The following is a 10363-nucleotide window of genomic DNA, read 5'->3' on the forward strand; positions in this document are numbered from 1 at the left end:
GGCTGTGACTCTGTGAACCTTGGAAGTGCAGGTCTGAGATGCAGAGTGATAGAAAAGAAGTGGAAAGATAAGGAAAAGCAGGAGGTGTGTCCAAAACGACACCAGGAATGAAGGCTGTGCCACCCAAAAAGCAGCAGAGGCTGCTCAGGAAAAAACCAAATGATTTAAAGCAGTAATGTCTAATACTGGGCTTTTCTAAACCCAGATTAAAACCTGGTGGAGCAGTTGCTCAGTTTGGGTTTGGATAAAGCAGCCCAGGACTATCCCTGGATTCCAGCACGGCTGGAACAGGGAAAAAGCACAGGGGGCCCCAGAGCCCCGCGGGTTCCTCCCCTCCCCTTCGTCACACACAGGCTGGAAACAGCGAGGTTTTTCTCCCGTTTACTTCCAAAGGAAAGGAACACAGAGCTTCGAGCCATTGTACAGCATTCCACGGACAGCCTGGGCACCGGAGAGCTGCGGCCACCCCCCTGGGCCAGCAGGAGCCCGCAGTGGCCAGCGGCGACAGAGGGGACACAGCCCCCGGGGACACCCCCACGGCCGGCCCTGCGGTGGAGCTGGGTGGGAAATCATTCCCAGGAGGGGAATTCCAGCCCTCGTTCCCATTGCCCCAAGCTGCCACTGAGCGCTGGAGCTTGGAGAGGCAGCCTGGAATTGGTGCTGGGATACTCCGAGTGGTGCTGGGATGCATTCCGTGTGGTGTTGGGAATACATTCCCAGTGGTGCTGGGAATACATTCCATGTAGTGTTGGGAATACATTCCCAGTGGTGCTGGGATACATTTCGTGTAGTGTCGGGAATACATTCCCAGTGAACGGAATACATTCTGTGTGGTGTTGGGATGCATTCTGTGTGGTGTTGGGAATACATTCCCAGTGGTGCTGGGATACATTCCGAGTCAGGGAGAGGGGCAGAGGGCTGCTAATCCATGCCCAGGCAGCCAGGCACTGCCCTGCCACGCTCAGGGAGTCCAGGGAAGGGCACATCCCCCTCCTGACAGCTCGGCTTTTCGGGGATCGCGCTTCCCGCGCTTCCGTGCGCACGCGAGGGATAAAGAGTGACCTGCAAAAGATGAGGGATGGGCTCGTGTGGGGAGGGACAGCCCTGGAGCAGCTGCAGGTGTGGTGCTCAGGGGTTTGTGCATGACAAACACGCCCAGGGGCTGCGTTTGGGGCTTTCTGGGAGCACGCAGCCCTGAGGGATTGCAGCGCCGAGGCTGAAGGCAAAGCCAAGGCTGCTCCGTGGGGCTGAGCTCTCCTGAAGGGAAAACAAGGGATCCCTTCTCTTCCCACCCCAAATCCCTCCTCAGCAGCTCAGAGCTGGTGCCCTGCAGCTCCTGAGAAGTTTTGCTTACAGGGAGGACACAAAAATAGCCAAGAGCTCCAATTTCAAGAGGCAGCAGAAAAAAGCTGGATGGCAGCGCCACAAGAGCCTGAAGCTCCTCCAGGGGAATCTTTTGCAGGTCTCCCTTTTAAGGCCTTAACGTCACTGCAAGAGAGAGGGATTCTTTTGTCTTGTGCTTGCCACTGCTGCCCTCTCCGAGCAGCACCAGAATCTCCCAAAGCTGCCCAGCTGCAGTGCCTGGCTGTGAGGGCAGGATGCAGACAGGGAGGGACACGACGACCACGGGGTGTTGAAGCTGGCTGCAGGAATGGCAAGGGCAGAACCGAAGTGCCAAGTGTTCTAAACAACCACACGAACAGCCAAATGTTGAGCCACTGCAACGCTGCTGCAACTCAGATTCTCAACATCAGCCACAGCAAAGGAAAAGAAATGAAAACCAAACCCAAAACTGAGCACTGTTATGGACACAGAAGAGTTTATCTCCACTGGAATTGCACTCCCAGGAGGGAAGACTGGATGTGGCAGTGACTTGGGGCCACGAGTCAGACTGAGACCAGTGCAGATGTTGGCACAGAGATGACAAACACCAGCTGGGGCCAGGTCCAGAGTGGATTGTCACGGCAGGAGATCCTGCTGCTGAGCAAAGAGAGATCCAGACGGACACGGCGGTGTCACCCCTCTCCTCTCAAGTTCTGGTCATGAGTTAAGGAACATTAAGACAACTTCCCCAAACTGCAGCAGCAGGATTCTGTTGGCTCTTCAGAGATTCAGTCCCAGAGCTGTTTTGGGTTCAGAAGCAGCAGAGGGAGTATTTTGTGCCAAATCTGTGAAGAGAATTGCAACAGAGAAAGGATCAGAACTCATCAGACACATCCACAACTAAATAATGAAATTCCAGAGTGCCTCGGTGCTTCCCTGCTCAGCTCCATCCCTCGGAATCACACGTTCCATCCCCTTGGAAGCACGTGGCTCATGTTTGATGGGGAATTCTCTAGAAATTGAGGTTATCAGCTGCCCAAACAGGAGGAAAACTCCATGGCCAGTGCTGTGGAACTGCTCACGAGCAGATTCCCAAAAGGAAAGCTGAAGCTGTCAAAAAAATAGGGAAAGCTCAGTTCAAGCCCATAAACTCTGGTCATTCACTGCTGCTAAATCATAGGATATCCTGAGTTGGAAGGGACCCAAAAAGATCATTAATAAATCATGAAATAGGATTTATTTATCATTCTTATTATTTATTTACTTATCAGTAAATAAGGACCAGTTTAAGCAGGCCTGTCCCACTTAACACAGAGTCAGCATTCCAGGCCAGGAAGATGCTGAGTGCTGGACAAATCCTGTTTTATCCCTTCCAACACTGCCTGGCTTCGTACAACTTCGTTAAATTTTAAAAAGCAATTAATCCAGGCAGGGCTCCCTCCCAGAGCCTTCAGTTTTCCCTCCACCCCCAGGCAAAGGATCCAGGCAGAATTCCCAGCTCTCTCAGGACTGGGGTTGAGCTCTGCTGACCCCCTTGGCTGCTCAGGGCTGTCCCAGCTCCCAGAGCAGTTCCCTCCCCAGCCCCGCTGCCATTCCCACCTCCAGCAGACAAAGAGAGCTTCTCCAGTTCAGCTTCCAGCTCGGCATCAGAGATGGGGGGACTCAGCACCTTCTGGGGAGCGGGAGGCAGATCCACGGAATCCTTACTCGAGTCCTGCAGGAGACTGTCCAGCTCCTTCTCCAGCTCCTCCGTGTCCATCTCTGCAGATGAAAGAAAACATTTCAGTTCCAAGGAGGATCCAGTGGCATCCTCACAGCACAGACAGATCCAAGTGGAACTGAGCTGTTCTTCCTCCCGTCCATTGTCACTCATAAGGAATTTCCTGCACTTCTTTAAAAGGACTGAAAACTCAATGCTGATCTCAGCGAGGAGAATTTTTTTTCCTCGTAGAAAAATTTTGCTGCTGAGGCCAAGAAGCTCTGGCACCTTTCAGCAGAGGCAAAAAGCTGCAGCAGCACCCAGGCCAGAGGAAAAAGCTCATCACTTCAAGAAAACAAAGCAGCAGCCACCCTAAAAATAGATTTCAATCAGCATTCCACAGCTTTGAACTGAAACCCAGCCCCGAATGGGGACCACGAGGATTTGGAGATGAATAAACACAATTGTCAGAGGGGAGAACTCCCTGCTCCTCATTCCCTTCGAGGCACCAACTTTGGGATTTCAGGAAGAGTTTATTCCCCCAGGAAGCTGCTAAATGTGGGGAGGGAGCAGAGGATAAAAACCCCAGGACATACCCAGACCATTGATCCCCACTCCAGCCAGAGTCTGGGCTACTTCATCTTGAGTATCACAAAGCTGAGGGAAAAGAAACACAATTAGATAGAGACCAGAAATTGATCTGATGTCTTACTGCAGCTGCTTTATCAAAAGCAGAAATATCAACAAACAACTCCAAAGCTGACCTAAAGGCAGCAGCACTTAGTTCAGAAGACATTTCCACCACGGTTTTCACGAAGAACATGAAGATTATTTAATAAGAATCAATAACAAGAGCAAGCGTGGCACATTTGAGGATCAAACCTGAACCAGAATTTCACAGTGGAATTAAAAATATCCCTCTGATTTTGAGTTTTTTCACATAAATATTGAGTTGATATTGCAGCTTTGGCTACAGAATCAGGAAGCCAAAGACCAACACGTCTCAGCTACGACGTTTTGCAGCCCCTCAGCTCGTGAGCTGAAGTCACAGTTGGAGCTGATGGTGCTAAAAAATTAATCCTTTGCTGTTTTTCACACCAGCTTATGCAGCCAGACTGCTCTCTCCACTTCAGTTCCTGCAGAATTAACTCCTTTCCCTCACTGAAATGCAGGAGATTACAGAATTCCAGAATTAAATAGGTTGGGAAAGACCTTTGAGATCATCAAGTCCAACCCACGGAAAAAAAACCCCCAAAAATGAAATGAAATTAAATATAAAAAAAAATACCAAATAACATCAAATAGAATATAAGATACAAAATAACATCCAATAGACTATAAAATAAAATGAAACAAAAATAACAAAAAAATAACAAAAAATAACACAAAGTAACATGAAATAGAATATAAAATATAAAATTAAATTAAATTAAATGTCAGGCTGTTTAATGCACACAGTTGCATTCCAGCTTCCAAAGGTTTGATTTGTAGTTTTAATACACCTCAAGACTTTCTAGGAAAGCTGGGTGCTTGCCCAATATTGCTGATCAAAAAAAACCCTGAAATGCACAAATTTAAAGTGAATTAAAATGCATAAAAGCAAAAACACAAGACACAGAAATCTTTTTCTTGCTGATGTTTTAGCTCAAAATTAAGTCAGTTTGCTTTGGTGCCATAAAGGAAAGAAATGAAATAATTAAAAGAAACTAAAGAATTCATAATTCATTAATATCTGGGCAGGTTTCTTGGGAATATCCACACCCCACCGCCTATTCCAGTACCTCTTGGATCTGATCCACCAGGTTCTCTGCCCTCTCCACAGTCACATCCTTCATGGACAGCTTCAGAGCTCCCACTCCAGCCTGGTAGGCATTAAACACCTGGAAATAAAAATAGAAAAAAGAGAAAAAATGCTCAGTGCTGCATGAGCCTGGTAGGCATTGAAGGTCTTGAAACAAAAACTGAAAGACAGAAAGATGCACAATGTTCATGGACTCCAGCCTGGCAGGCACTGAAGGTCTTGAAATAAAAACTAAAGACTGAAAGATGCACAATGTTCATGAACTCCAGCCTGGTAGGCATTAAAGGTCTTGAAATAAAAACTAAAGACAGAAAGATGCACGATGTTCATGGACTCCAGCCTGGTAGGCATTAAAGGTCTTGAAATAAAAACTAAAAGACTAAAAGATGCACGATGCTGGAGAAGAACAGCAGGAGCTCCTCTCCAGAGCTGCTTCCCAAGCAGGATCCTTGGAGAAACACCAGGACCCGGAGGCAGCTTTATCCAGAGGGATATTCCAGGGGTAAAGTCCCACCCCTCAGGCACAGGCGAGGGAATGGGTGGGAAGGGAGGGGCTGGAGGAGGAGCACGAGGGAGGAGCCCACGGTACCATCTGGTCAGTCTGGGAGGCGTAGATGCGATCCAGGATTCCCTGCACTGCATCCAGCTTGGAATGCAGCTCCTCGATGCGCCGCTCCGTCCTCCGCTTCGACTTGAGGCACCTCAGGGCCTGAGCGGGGACACAAACACACACAGAGCCTCAGCTCAGCCTTGCACACACATCTGGCATTGTCTCCCTTTCCCTGGGATTGGTCCCACTTTGCTGAGTCCAAGAATTCCCAGCGGCACCGTGGGAAAACTGGGATGAAGCTCGAAAAAGGGGGAACAGCCAGGAGTCCTCCAGGCTGCAGCTGAACTCAGGGGGTTCATCCAGGAATTCCTGGATCACTGGGTTGGTATCCAGCAGAAAAATCCTGGATGCCTACTTTGGAAAGGTGAGGGCATCTAAAATATTCCAGTTGGCATCTGCAACGATTCACATTCCTGGTTGCTGAAGTTTCCTTCAGGAAAAAAAAGGAATCATTGTGGAATTTCGTGCTATTAAAAGCAGGTATTTGTAGCTTGCTGCATCCTACAGAAAGGAGGAAAAAGCAGAGAAAGGTTGTGAAATGGGTATTTGTGTTTGTGCAAAACTTGGCCAGAAATGACCACGTTGAGAAAAAATATTTAACTGACAAATTAAAAAAAAATATTTAAAAAAAAAAAGGGGCAGGAGTTGGATTTTGATGATTCCCAGTGGGTCCCTTCCAGTTCGGGATATTCTGGGATTGGCAGTGTCATAAAAACAAACAGGAATCCCTGAGGCACACACAGAACAAGTGGGTTTAAGAGTTTATTTCCACTTCCCTTCATAGAAATAAAATAAATCCTGATCTTCACCTTAAGGAAAGCTTTGGCCCCACCTGAGCACCCCTGGGTTGAAGCCCCCACGTTTAACCCTGGGCATGATCCAGGACATTTCCCTGGCAGTTCCACTTACCAGCTGCTTCTTCCCAGCTCTACAAGCACTCCTGGCATCCTCTTTACACCTGGAAGATGGAAAAAGAGTGGGAAATTTATTCCTTGGCCAGCAGTGGTTATTTTACACACCACAACCACCCTGTGCCTCGCTCTGAGGGGACCACAAGGGAGCATTTTGGATGTAACCACCCTCAAACCGCTGTTGCTTCCCAGAAATCCTTGAATGCATTCCAAATCCTTGCAAACATTCCTCACAGCCATTCCCTGCACCTTGTTTTCATGGGGACAGAGGGAACACAGGCTGGAAAAGCTGTCCCAGCACACGGCTGGGACCATTTTGTTTATGAACAGGGAAGAATAACACGAGAACGCAGCTTCTAATTGTGGCCCAACGTTCTACACCCCACAGATGTTCCCACCACCCTTCCCCAAATTACTTCTCTGCTTCCTGGGAAAGGGACTCCACCTTCTGTGACAGCAGCTGCTCACTCTGCATCAGCTGATAAACTCCGATGTCCACGTCGTTCATCGGGGACACCTTGGCGTGGAGGCCTCGGGCAAACTTCACTATCTAAAATTAGATGGGCACAGGCTGGAGTCACTTCCCAAAAATCTGAGCCTTGCACCAGGAATACTTTCACTTGGAAGGAAGGAAAAGGAGTTTTTGCACTCCCCGTTTAGGCCTTGGAGTCATGAGGATGCCCCAGTTACCACAGCGCTTAATATGAAACTAGGCAGGACCAGGGATGAGCAGTGGAAATGGAAAGCCTTAACAGAACACCTGGGAGATTTAAAGCTGTCCCAGGGCTCTGGAAGTGGATAAATGGGAATGTCACACTTCCGAGGACTTCAGAACACTGCAGGGGAAGTGGAATCTCAGAGCTGTAGGTACTGGCAGACAGAAAAAGCTTCCACACAACGTGGAATTCCATGCTGATTCCAGAGGTGTGGAACATTGTTTGTGTAGTTTGGAGTAGTCACCCTGCAGGATCTGCCAAGCTTTGAACTCTTAAATTAAATAGGAACTATTACAAATGTTTGAAGAACCTGCCATGCAAAAAATGAGGATTTCATGTCACCCCCAACCAGGTAACAACGCTGGAGCACGTGGAATTTACCTTTCCAGACAGAGAGCAGCCATTTTAGCCACCAAAGTTTTCTCTCCAGGCAGATGGAATGCAAGACAGGGATGATACCACCCAAAAGCAGTCACCTTGACCCTGTACCTTCTCTCCGTTCTGTTCCAGGATGGTGACCCTCTTCTCCTTCTGCAGCTGCAGCAGCAACAAGTAGAAGGTCCTTTCATCCGGGCAGAGCCCGGCACAGAGGGAACGGAGCTCGGAGAGGGCGACCACGGGGTGGGAAGAGAGGGCAGAGTTCTGGTAGAGGCGATAAACTTCCTCTGCCTTCTCCTGCAAGGGATCCAGGGATGCTGTCAGCCCACGCAGCATTCATGCTCTTCCCAAACCCTCCCACACCTCCTTCCTCCCAAACTTGGACACTTCCTATTTTATTCCGGAGGGACTTTCAGAATGAGCTGTAGGGAACTCTCAGAACAGCTGTCCATGAAAACCAAGACTCCGCTCTTGACATTCCCTGAAATGTTGTGGAACAGCACAGGAACCACAAAGGCAATCAATTGGCTTCCCCTGCACTTCCTGGAAATCCCTCCCCAGGTTTGAACCAAATAAAAATTCCTGCCTTTAAAGATTTCCTGCTTTTCTGCTGCACACAGTAACCCAGACACCACAGCAAGGCTTGGGGCTGCTTCTCCAGTCACAGAGGAACAGAGAGGGAAAAGGGGCTGGGACAGGATCCCAGGGCAGATCCAATCCCATGGGAATGCACATGCTCCCAGTGAAAGCAGCTTGGATAATGCCCAGGGAAGCTGGTGGGACATTGGATTACCAGGCTCCATCCCCTGTTCCTCCCTGGAACAGATGGAGCTCGGGCTGAGAGCTCCTCATGTCCTCAGCTCCAGCCTGGGATTCACAGCAAGCTCCCAGCACAGTTCTTGCCTTCCTAGCCAAGCAAGGAATCCTGTCCCTCCTTTCTCTTGGAGACAGTGAAAGGTCATTGTCAGAACCACGGAGTGGTTTGGGAGGGAAGGACCTTAAAGCCCATCCAGTGCCACCCCTGCCATGCCCAGGGACACCTCCCACTGTCCCAGGGTGCTCCAACCTGGCCTTGGGCACTTCCAGGGATCCAGGGGCAGCCACAGCTCCTCTGGGAATTCCATCCCAGCCCCTCCCCACCCTCATAGACAGGAATTCCTTCCCAATATCCCATCCATCCCTGCCCTCTGGCACTGGGAAGCCGTTCCCTGTGTCCTGTCCCTCCATCCCTTGTTCCCAGTCCCTCTCCAGCTCTCCTGGAACCCCTCCAGGCCCTGGAAGGGGCTCTGAGTTCTCCCTGGAGCCTTCCCTTCTCCAGGTGAGCACCTCCAGCTCTCCCAGCCCGGCTCCAGCCCTTGGAGCATCTCCCTTCGTTTCAAGGAACATCAGTAGATCCAACTCACTTCTCACCCTCAAGGTCCTCCATCCATCTCTCTCCAGACTTGGAACACCTCAGGAGCACCAGTGAAGATCTGCTCAACCCTGACCCTTCCTCCCCAGCACATGGAGCGGCTCCTGGTTTTCCTGCAGGTGCACAATCTCGGGAAAGCTCTCAACAACACTCACCTGAAGCAGCTCCACGTAAATCAGAACCTCCTCTTCCTCGGGAATTTTGCTGTCCCCCAGCACGCTGGAGAGGGTCCACTTGAGGGGCTTCAGGATGAAAACTCCCACACCCCACGAGATCCAGCTGCTGTCTACACTGGCCATGAAGTCTGACTCCCTCTGGAGCTTCCCACGTCTAGGGAAAAGATAATTCACATGGAACTGAACACAGTCAGTCTGAACCTAGGAAATCCTCCACATCCTCAATTCCAGTGGCATTTTCTATCACCAGATCCAGCTCAAACTTGAGATCTTATTGCTGGAAGCACACAGAGGTTTCCACTCCTCCTCACCTTCCTCTGGATCCCAAGTGCCTTTTGTTTACTCTTTCTCCCCTTCTGCAAGTTTCTCCCAGCTTTCTGACTCGAAACTGATGAGGCATCAAATGAGGAAATGAACAGGAAGGGTCAGTTTTAGGGTAATCAGCCATTTCTGGATAGTTCTGTTTCTATATTAAATTGCAACAACAGCTTCTCAGATCTCAGGTTTTGATTTTCAGGTCATCGACAGAGCTCCTGCTGTTTTGAGCCTCTTCGGGGTACCCAGGCTCCAGTTCCACAGCACAAAACCTCTGGCTGCAAACAGCAGCTCAACACATCCCCCGTGCCCCGGCAGCTGCGGCACCTCAGCATTCCAGGGAACACCACCCCGCTCAACACCAACATTCCTGCGGGATCCCCTGCACAACCTCCTGCGAGCCCCTGGGTGAGCTCTGATTCCCTGTCCAGCTTTACCTCCCACAGGCCTCCCAAATTCCACACACAACACAAACCGCAATTCACAGAATCCCAGATGGGTTTGGGTTGGAGGGACTTTAAATCCCCTCCAGTGCCACCCCTGCCACGGGCAGGGACACCTCCCACTGTCCCAGGCTGCTCCGAGCCCCGTCCAACCCGGCCTTGGGCACTGCCAGGGATGCAGGGGCAGCTGCAGCTTCTCTGGGCAACCTCAGGGTGCCAGGGCCTCCCCAGCCTCCCAGGGAACAATTCCTTCCCAATATCCCACCTAATCCTGCCCTCTGGCAGTGGGAAGCCATTCCCCCTTGGTCTGTCCCTCCAGGCCCTTGTAAATAGTGTCTCTCCATCTTTATTGTTGGTTCCTCCAGGCTGCCTCGCCGCTCGAAGCCGTTCTGCAGCTCCCTCAGGCACGTCCTCACCGCGCCCCTCTGCCGGCCGCGGGCCAGCACCAGCCCGACCCAGAAGGCCATCTTGCTGTCCCACTCGGTGCTGTTCACCTCGCGGCTCTGCTTGAAGGCCGAGAACAGGAAGGCCATGCGCTCGTCATCCGTCTCCCACTCCGGGGGCAGGTCCCCGGCCGGGG

The 10363-nt window shown here is 50.6% G+C and overlaps 1 protein-coding gene across 2 annotated transcripts in view; it reads right to left on the reverse strand.

Moving 5' to 3' along the window:
- Positions 1 to 365: 365 nt before the first annotated feature.
- CHMP7 (charged multivesicular body protein 7) overlaps positions 366 to 10363 on the reverse strand; it is a 17868-nt gene continuing 7870 nt past the window's right edge. The window contains exons 3-11 of one of the 2 annotated variants that reach the window (XM_017731795.1): positions 9005 to 9179; positions 7550 to 7735; positions 6761 to 6894; positions 6343 to 6391; positions 5413 to 5532; positions 4804 to 4902; positions 3619 to 3679; positions 2923 to 3084; positions 366 to 2168 (exon numbers count right to left, since the gene is read on the reverse strand). In XM_017731795.1, coding sequence (XP_017587284.1) covers positions 2104 to 2168; positions 2923 to 3084; positions 3619 to 3679; positions 4804 to 4902; positions 5413 to 5532; positions 6343 to 6391; positions 6761 to 6894; positions 7550 to 7735; positions 9005 to 9179 — 1051 coding nt within the window. In that variant the 3' untranslated portion in view covers positions 366 to 2103. Of the gene's footprint in view, positions 2169 to 2922; positions 3085 to 3618; positions 3680 to 4803; positions 4903 to 5412; positions 5533 to 6342; positions 6392 to 6760; positions 6895 to 7549; positions 7736 to 9004; positions 9182 to 10363 lie in introns of those variants that run through there. The other variant, XM_017731804.1, reaches the window with a different exon arrangement.

This window comes from Corvus brachyrhynchos, unplaced genomic scaffold (assembly GCF_000691975.1).
Source record: "Corvus brachyrhynchos isolate BGI_N302 unplaced genomic scaffold, ASM69197v1 scaffold150, whole genome shotgun sequence".
NCBI classification, from domain to species: domain Eukaryota; kingdom Metazoa; phylum Chordata; class Aves; order Passeriformes; family Corvidae; genus Corvus; species Corvus brachyrhynchos.